This window comes from Lipotes vexillifer, unplaced genomic scaffold (assembly GCF_000442215.2).
Source record: "Lipotes vexillifer unplaced genomic scaffold, Lipotes_vexillifer_v1.1 scaffold251, whole genome shotgun sequence".
Lineage (NCBI taxonomy): Eukaryota > Metazoa > Chordata > Mammalia > Artiodactyla > Lipotidae > Lipotes > Lipotes vexillifer.
Window position 1 is genome coordinate 702,262 of NW_006770868.1, and position 9,584 is coordinate 711,845.

General features: G+C 44.0%; 1 protein-coding gene across 1 annotated transcript in view; it reads left to right on the forward strand.

Annotated features, from left to right (window-relative positions):
- Positions 1 to 9,584, forward strand: part of ATP9A (ATPase phospholipid transporting 9A) — a 134,798-nt gene that overhangs the window by 72,637 nt on the left and 52,577 nt on the right. Inside the window, exon 14 of the mRNA XM_007446366.1 lies at positions 8,050 to 8,262. Within this exon, the coding sequence (XP_007446428.1) occupies positions 8,050 to 8,262 (213 nt within the window). The remainder of the gene's footprint in view (positions 1 to 8,049; positions 8,263 to 9,584) is intronic.

Sequence of the window (9,584 nt, forward strand, 5' to 3'; positions counted from 1 at the left end):
GGAGCACAGGCTCCGGACGCGCAGGCTCAGCGGCCATGGCTCACGGGCCCAGCCGCTCCGCGGCATGTGGGATCTTCCCGGACCGGGGCACGAACCCGCGTCCCCTGCATCGGCAGGCGGACTCTCAACCACTGCGCCACCAGGGAAGCCCCTGCTGGTGGTATTTTTAAGAGCTTGTGGTATTGACAGAAGCCATCGTTTCTCAGGATATTTGTGTAGTTCAGCTTTTGTGGCCCATTTTTGGTTTAGCACAGATAACACTGTGTAAAGTCTTAAAAGTTCTTACCATGAACTTCTTTTTTTCTTTTTAGTTTTTATTTATTTATTTAATTTTTGGCTGCATTGGGTCTTTGTTGCTGTGCACGGGCTTTAGTTGCGGCGATCCGGGGCTACGCTTCGTTGTGGTGCGCGGGTTTGCTCATTGCAGTGCCTTTTCTTGCTGCAGAGCACTGGCTCTAGGCTTGTGGGCTTCGGTAGTTGTGGCATGTGGGCTCAGTAGTCGTGGCTCGTGGAGCCTAGAGCGCAGGCTCAGTAGTTGTGGCGCATCGGCTTAGTTGCTCTGCGGCATGTGGGATCTTCCCTGACCAGGGATCGAACCTGTGTCCCCTGCATTGGCAGGCAGATTCTTAACCACTGTGCCACTAGGGAAGTCCTTACCATGGACTCTTAACTCATCACCCTTCCTCAGCGGAAGCTCGTAAATTGATTTGCCCGTCCCGGCCTTGGGTTTAAAGTAGCTGAGTGTGATGGGGAAAGACCGAGGCTGGTGTGCACACTCCACCCCCTGAGGCTACGTGCATCCTTCTCTTGGGATATCGAAAAGCCCTGCGGTAAACACATGACTACTTTTGTGATGACAAGTACGAAGGCTCTCCTGTGGTTTTTAAACAGCTTTATTGAGGTATAACATACATACCATAAAATTCAGCCATGTTAACTGTAGTATTCAATGATTTTTTTAGGTAAACGTACAAAGTTGTGGAACCATCCCCACAATCCAGTATTAGACCACCACCCCAGATGATTCTCCTGAGCCCATTGCAGCTGTCCATCTGACTTTTAGAGTTTAATAATAGGGTGTTATAACAGTGTCTCCTAAGGTAGAGTATTTGGAACTCCCGGCTCAGATCACTAGGGCCAGAGTCAGAATCTCTAGGAGTGGTGCGTGGACCTACAGTTTTAACAGGTGAACCAGGTGATTCCAAAGTAAAACAGAGTTTGAGAATAGCTACCGCACATCTGAGGTTCGTCCTTATTTTTCAGAATGTCAGTGTCTAAATTTGTGGACTCCAAAACAGAGTTTGCAAGGAGACCCATTGAGGTGCAGGAGGAAAAGATTAGAATGTCTATTCACATTTCATTTTCATCTTCGAAATTAAAGCAAAATTTAAACTTTACTAATAGCTTTAAGATTGACCCTGGGACCCCCACTCCATATATCAGATGAACTTTTATCAGGCACAGTCCTTGAGGTGTCCTGCGAAAGGAGTTGGAATTCTACGATTGTTTATTTTCAGAACATTGAAATTCAGATTGTCTTTTATGAGTGTCCAGGTGACTGGTTTTAGGGATGTTATTTAACTAAAGTAATCTCGTAAAGAGGAAAGAGGGCAGGTGGCTTTACAAGATTCCTGCAGGGAAACTCCAGATGATCAATACAAGCCCAAGTAAACCACAAGGAAATGGCCAACACATTATGCGATAAACCCATGACAGGCTAAGGAGATGTGATGATTTTTCCTCTGGCTTATTCACTTACTTATTGGCACCTTTAAAAAACAGAGAGAATTCACAAACCATAACATTTACCCATTAAGTGTACAGGTCAGCATTTTTTAGTATATTCTCAACATTGTGCAATCGTCACTGCTATCTCATTTCAGAATGTTTTCACCAACCCAAAGAGGGACCCCCGATCTCTTAAGACTCCCACCCCTACCCCAGCCCCTGGCAACCACCCGTCTACTGTTTGTGTCTGTGGTTTGCCTGTTCTGGACATTTCAGATGAAGGGAATCAATCAATACCTTTTGCACCTGGCTTATTTCACTTGGCATGGCATCCCCAAGGTTGCAGCACGTGTCAGCGCTTCATGCCCCTTATGACAGATATGACAGTTTGAATCTATAATTTTAAATAATTTACATAATTATAATTTAAAACTTATAATTCTCAGTGCCCCTTACCCTGAGTATATGTTATTTTGAGGTATTAGCTAATTCTGCGAAATACGCTCTTTTCATTTTTATATCATTTTAGAATTTTTTTGTTGTTTCATAATGCACAATACAATATTTATGCAATTTAAATATACATGTGTGGAAGGTACTTAAATTTTTTCTGAACACGTTCAAAGTATTTTGAGATGAATATTCTTTATTACCTGGAATATGTAGTCATCTATTTTATTTTACTCCCCTCAGCAAGTGGAAATATCTTTAACTTTTATTAATATATGTTTCTGAAAAAAAATGGATGAGTGTGGGAAGTGGGGGGCTCATGGTTTCCTGTGTCAGAGAAGCCCAAGACCAAGAGCTCTCTTCTAGGCTGTTTTGTACATGTAAATTCTTATTTTTCAAAAAAGCAGTTCACATTATTTCACGTATTTTGATCTGTGAACTGTGATTTTTCACTTAACGTTTTGTCTCTGATATTGTTTTAGTATTTGTTAGAGTTGGAATTTACTGAGCATTTTTTTCCTTTTCTTTTTAATGAGTATGTTGGTGAATGTGTGAGTTTGTGGTTTACTTTCCTGCACAAGATATATACACACAGGATGCATTCGGTTGTCAGTGCTTGCTGTGTCCCAGATAGTGTACCTCTTGCTTTCTGCGTCCATAGGAAACAGAGGAGGTTATGTTTTCTCGAGGAAGAATTTTTTGTCTGTGTGTTTTTCTCTGGGACACAGAGCTTACTTTGTTTTTTACTGATTAAAAAAATTCCCAATACTTTCTTACTATACATTTTTTTTTCCTGCAGAAAAAATAAACAACATGGATAAGTACAAATAAAAAACACTGGAATCACCTGTATTCACATCACTCAGTGATAGCCAGTGTTAACACCTGGGTGTATAAGATGCCAAGCTATTTCTCTGCCTTTGTGTGTCTGTGGAGATGTGTACTTTGTTTCTCTCTATCTCTGTTCCTTTTTTTCTTTTCAACAAGAAGGCATCATATTTTTGTAATTCTTTTCAACTAGAGTTGAGCATCAAAACTGTGAAGTTTAAAAATATGTATATATGCCTGGGTCCTACTCTATTCTTTAAGTGTCAGGGGCCCCACCATATATATATACTTCTTAAAATCTTTACTGGTTATTCAGAGAGATATTTCTGGTTAAGAACCATTGTTGGAATAACACTGTCCAGCTTCTTTCTTTTCACATATGTCATGATTATGATCCTTTTTAATGGTTTTATAATAGGGCCAGGACTAGGTAGGGTTAAGGAGAGCGAGGCATGCACCCAGGGAGCAAAATTTATTGAGATGGCAAGAAAACGCCGTCATCAAGACAAATCATACTGTAATGCAATACTTAAAAAACTCAAAATTAATGCAAAAAATCCAAATCTTAAATTGACAGTATCCAATTCAGCATTCGCACAGTTTGGCCTCACCATCCTAACCCCGGTTTTACAGTGGCAGTGCCTTCATGTCTGGTTCTCAGCCTTGGCATATTGACATCTGGGCTGGATAACTTTTTGCTGTGGGGACCACCCTGTGCACTGTAGGGTGTTTAGCAGCATCCTTGCCCTCTACCATCTCGATGCCTGTAGCACACTCCCTTGACACCTGCTTTGTCACACCCTCAAGTATCTCCAGACACTGCCCAGTGGGGGGCAAAGTCTCCCACGTTGAGAACCCCTGTGTAATATGTGGTTCAGTTTCAACGAATTGAAATTTGTTGCCTCTGTCATGCGGAAAGATGTGTACTGTTAAGCAGTAAACGTTGTGTTTATGCAGTCACTTAGCGTGTAAGGCAGTTGATTCACTTGGAAGTGGTAGCTCTAAGCCTGTCTCTGTGGAGGTGGACCTTTGAGGTTAATGAGTTACCAGCTCTGAGCTCAATTTGGGGAGTGAAGGGGGCCTATTGAAACAGGAGTTCCTTCTCTTCAATAGTGTATTTTTACCAGTTGCAACCCATCCATCGTATCTGGTAACACTATGAATGTTCGTAAGGGGGGATGTTTTCATTGCATTTGGAAAGAAAATTGATATTCATGGTGACTCGGCATTTAATTTCTGTATTACTGTTTCCTGAAGTACAGGCTGGAGTTCTCACTGGGAAATGTCCCTGCCATGGATTATTAATGAGAAATGGAGGCCTGTTTTTTTTTCACTGAATCTCCATATCTCATTTGTTGGCTGGGCTACCCTAGGATGATCAAAACATCACAAGGTGCGAGATATCCACCGAAGGGCCCCAGTCAGAGGCCTTTGTATACGGAGATCTTGATTCTTCACCCAACTTCTGACCTCACGTGGGGCTATTTTGCCCTCCCTCCTTAAGCGGGCCAATGGTTTCCCCCCCAGGGAAAAAAGAGTTGTAACCTGTCTCTGTGGATACCACATCTGTTTTTATTTTCCCCTGGTATTTTTTAAGTAAGAAGAAATGTGTGTAGGTTAAAGGGCCTGTGGGGAGGAGGCTAGAGATAAACACTGTACAATGTGAAGCTCTTCCATATGGGGAATGTGAGGATGTTTGAGGACTGGGCCTCAATACGGACACTAGCTGAGCTCCTGGTAATTACTAGTGCCTTCATGATATATGTGGATTGCCATTTGATGTGTGGATGAGCCTTTTATTTGCAAATTAAAAGAGAATTTCAGAATCAATGGTTATGACCCCTCTTCCCTCAAACAGTAGGAAAGTGGGATAAGTATCAAGAGAGAGAGAAATGAATGTAGAGATAGTAAACCAGTCTGCCTGTGATGTTGGTCCAGTTCAATCACCATCATTTTCTAGTTTGTTGTCAAATGGTTCCCTGGTCTGAGAGTGAGGTCTTTGCAAAAATCTGGGCTGTTTCTCTTTTTGCCTTGCCCTAGTGTGGTTTCACCTGGAATGCAAAACCCCAAAGCTCTGTGTTATCCCACATTTGAAATATGAGTGGAAATATTTGACTTCTGTAGACAGAATCAGATTGCTTATAAAATCCGAAGGTTTGTGGAAGATGCCCTGAACTCAGCCTTTCATTCAAATCCACTGTTACTAAAACTTGCCAGCCAGAGCAATTACTTTGTCAAAGGTCTTGTTATTGCTCCTAATGTTAAGTAATAATTTGGTCCAGGTGCTGGGGAATGTGGGCAAAGAAATGAAGACATGCATCCATGGCTAGAACATAAATTATAGAGTTTAGAAAAAATGTTCTTGATTTAGTCTCTCCCGGAGAGGGAACCTTTCTGTAAATCTTCAGTCCTCGTTATAATTTTAAAGTTAAATTCTTTATGATTAAAAGCACTTGGCAAATAATGATTCATTTAAACTGTAGTTCTGATATATTACTCTAATTATTGTTACCATGCCGTGCCCTTTGGCCTGGAAGTGAAACTCATGTCCTCTTGACACCAAAGGTTAACAGAGCAGGAAGCCAGAGCAGTGTGTGTGCCTGCATGACCAGAATAATTTAGTAATTGTCTAATTACCTGAGGAGTATAATGCCACTGCTAAAAATAGTATTAAAAAATTAAACGAAAGTCGTTTTCTTGTTTCTCATAACCCATCTGTTCTCTATTTTGGGCAACCATGTGTTCATGGGTATGAAACGTGATTCATTCTAAAAGATCGGATGCCTTCTGCTCTGTTGGATAAAGTATGTTTTTAATGGAACACAGCATTCAGTAACTTCACAAACATCTCCAGCTTCCGAGACTCAGTTGTGGAGGCAGGAACACTATTGTAGCTCTTTTGTCCTAAACTGTGACTTAAAATCTGGAACTGATGTTGGTCAATTTTGATATTTATTTCTTCTTAGAAATGGAAAAAAAGTTCATGACAAATGAGGACTTCTAACCAGTATCTTAGGAATATTCAGTTGTTCATTTGTTCAACAAATACCTGTTGCTAGTTACTACTGCCATTGGTACTAGAATTCAATAAAGCTCTCTGTTCTCATGGTCTAACGGGAGAATTATAAGGTAAAGAATTCAGTTTCAGCCAGTGGAGACAATAACACCCATGGTAATATAGAAGTTTGGCTCCCAGTGGGGTGGGCACAGGGGGCAGCATGGATTAGGGGGCTCAGGGGAGGTGTCTTTGCGGAGGAAACATTGAATGGAGACCTGAATGATGAGGTGGAGTGAGCTAGCTCTGCAGGGATGTGGGAAACAGTGTTCTAGGAAGTGGGTCCGGTAAGTGCAAAGGTCCTGAGGCAGGGAGGAGGTTGGACAGAGAGGCTAATCAGGTGGGTCATGGGCGGGCACCTGAGTGTTTTTTATTGAACACTAACTCATAGACTGTTGACAAGTGGTCTCTTTCTAGTGGTCTTAATTTTTTATTGTATTTTAAGGCAGTAGAACCCCTTTATTCAAAGCTAGGCCTTCATGGTACCCGGTGTGTAACACAGATGGGTATGGGGTTGCTTGTCCTCCACGTTTGATGGTGCTGAGTGGGTTTCTCGGGATTTCTCTACTCGGCACGTGGGGTGAAAACCACGCCCCAGCCCACTCCTCTCATTTGCCGGAAACCGAGGCCCAGAGGGCAGATGGCACTTGCTCAAGGTCACACAGCTGTTCACATGCACCCGGGAATCAGGCTTAGATTTCTCAGCCTTCAGTACTCTTTTTACCATGTTGCTCAAAACCTTTTCCCCAACTTAACCCATTAGGAGGCCAAGCTGTGTGTTGAAAGGTATGAATGAAGGAACGGATGAGGGCTGTGTAAGCAACAGAACTGCTTAGACAAGAGTTAGGGTCCATGGCCAGTGTGGAAGGCAAAGCTTGAGTACTTTTAAGTTTACTCTTGAAAGTCTACCCTAGGTGGACTTCTAGGTACCATTTTGCAGCGTGTCCAGCCAGCCAGGCTTCTTTCTGGTTGTTACTGATACGCTCCCCGGACCTGCCCATGGTTGCTTGTTACCCCCTAGAGCCCCCATCCATACTGTTGGATTCATTTTTTAAAAAAAATTATTTATTTTTTGGCTGTGTTGGGTCTTGGTTGCTGCGCGTGGGCTTCTCTCTCTAGTTGCGGCAGGCGGGGGCTACTCTTCGTTGCGGTGTGTGAGCTTCTCCTTGCGGTGGCTTCTCTTGTTGTGGAGCACGGGTTCTAGGCGCGCAGGCTTCAGTAGTTGTGGCTCGCGGGCTCTAGAGTGCAGGCTCAGTAGCTGTGGCGCATGGGCTTGGTTGCTCCGCGGCATGTGGGATCTTCCTGGACCTGAGATCGAACCCGTGTCCCCTGCATTGGCAGGCGGATTCTTAACCACCGCGCCACCAGGGAAGTCCCCTGTCTTCAGTTTTAAACTGAGAGGAATGACCATTTAAAACAGCAGTTCTAAACTGGGCATGATTTTGGTCTCCATGGGCAATTGGCAACATCCGAAGACAGTTCTCCTGTTGCAACTGGGGGTTGCGTCTGGCATCTAGTAGATGGAGGCCAGAGAAGCTGCTAGCCATCCCAGTATGCACAGGACTCTCCCCCTGCCGCCAGCCCCAACGGAGAATTATCTCCCTCAAATGTCAGCAGTGCCGAGGTCCGGACGCCCTGGTCTGAAGCAGCAGCATCACTTGAAGTGTAATGGGGCCCCCACTCGGTCAGAGGCCCCCAGCACCACCCAAAGGAAGGCACATTCCCAGGTTCCCAGGTAGCATCACCCACAGTCACTAAGCTGTCATTTTTTTCCTCTATCTATTTTGCATTTTTGTTTTTGGCTGAACGCCCATGACCGGATCCCTGACTCGCAAGCCCTCATGGCGGTGTTACTGGAGACACCCCCACAGTGACGTGTGTTAGAGCAGCTGAAAGAGAAGCAGCGGCTCCGCAGGGTCGGTCTTCTTCCCTCTCGAGGTCCTTCTGTGTCTCTGGTCATCTTTCTCGTTGGTTTCCTCTTCTCATAGCAATCCCAGGACCCGCCCGCTCAGAAGGGCCCTGCGCTCACCACCAAGGTGCGGCGGACCATGGGCACCCGCGTGCACGAAGCCGTCAAGGCCATCGCGCTGTGCCACAACGTCACCCCCGTGTACGAGTCCAGCGGTGTCACTGACCAGGCCGAGGCGGAGAAGCAATACGAGGACTCCTGCCGCGTGTACCAGGCGTCCAGCCCGGACGAGGTAAGCCCCGGGCATGCGGGATGCCCTGCCCACTTCCCACCTGCTCCAGGTGGGGCCACCTGTCAGGGCAGCAGGATCCGGGATGATGCTGGGCCGCTAGGGAAACAGGCTGGCAAATGCCTGCAGCCCTCCCTTGATCTTCCTCTAGAAGGAGTAGCCTTGGACTTGAGATACATCCTGAGTTAGGAAACAGCGAGAGATCTTGTTTGTGGTTCCGACGGGCAGCGCATAAGGGGCACAGGTCCCATAAAACCACATTCCTTTTTTAAAAAGCAGCTTAATTAGGTATAATCCACATACCATACAGTCGCCCGTGTGACAGATACATACAGGTCAGTGGTTTTTTAAAATAGTATATTCACGGAGTTATGCAACCATTACCACAGTCGATTTTAGAATCGATTTTTGTGACACTTTGGTCAACCCAAAAGGAAGCACTCGGTGCCTGTATTCCCATAGACTCCCACCCTCCCTCCCTCCCTCCAGCCCCTGGCAACCACTGACCTACTTTCTATCTCGGTAGATTTGCCTATTCTGGACATTTCATACAAATGGAAACATACGCATTTTGTGTCTCACTTCTTTCACTTAGCGTGTATTTTCAAGATTCATCCATGTAGTAGCATGTATCTATACTTCATGTCTTTTTATGGATGAACAATATTCCATTGAATGGATGATACTGTGTTTTGTTTATCCAGTCTTTGGTTGATGAACATTTGGACTGTTGATATATTTTCTGTATATAATATATATATATGTGTGTATTTTCTTTGTGGGGGTCTATTGTGCTATGAAAATGTGTCCAGGTTTTTGCGCAGACATACGTGTTCATTTCTCTTGGTGTACGTATAGGATAGGGATTGCTGTGTCATGTTAAATTTATGTTTAGCCCTTGGAGAAACTGCCACGCTGTTTTCTAAAGTGGCTGCACCATTTTAAATTCCCACCTGCAAGGTATGAGGGCTCCGGTTTCTCTGCATCTTAGCTGACACTTGTCATCGTCCCTCCTTTTGATTCTCGCCGATCTAGTGAGTGTGAAGTGAAATCTCATTGTGGTTTTGATTTGTGTTTCTGATACCAGAGGTTAATAACGTTGATAACGTTGAGCATCTTTTTATGTGCTTATTGGCCCCTTTATGTATCTTCCTTGGAGAAATGTCTGTCCAGGTCCTCTGCCCACTTTTAATTGTGTTATGTGTCTTTTTGTCATTGAGTTGTAAGAGTTCTTTATGTATTTGAGATAAAAGCCTCCTGTCAGATATATGATTTCCAAATATTTTCTCCCATTCTATCTTTTTTTTTTTTTTTTTTTTTTTTTG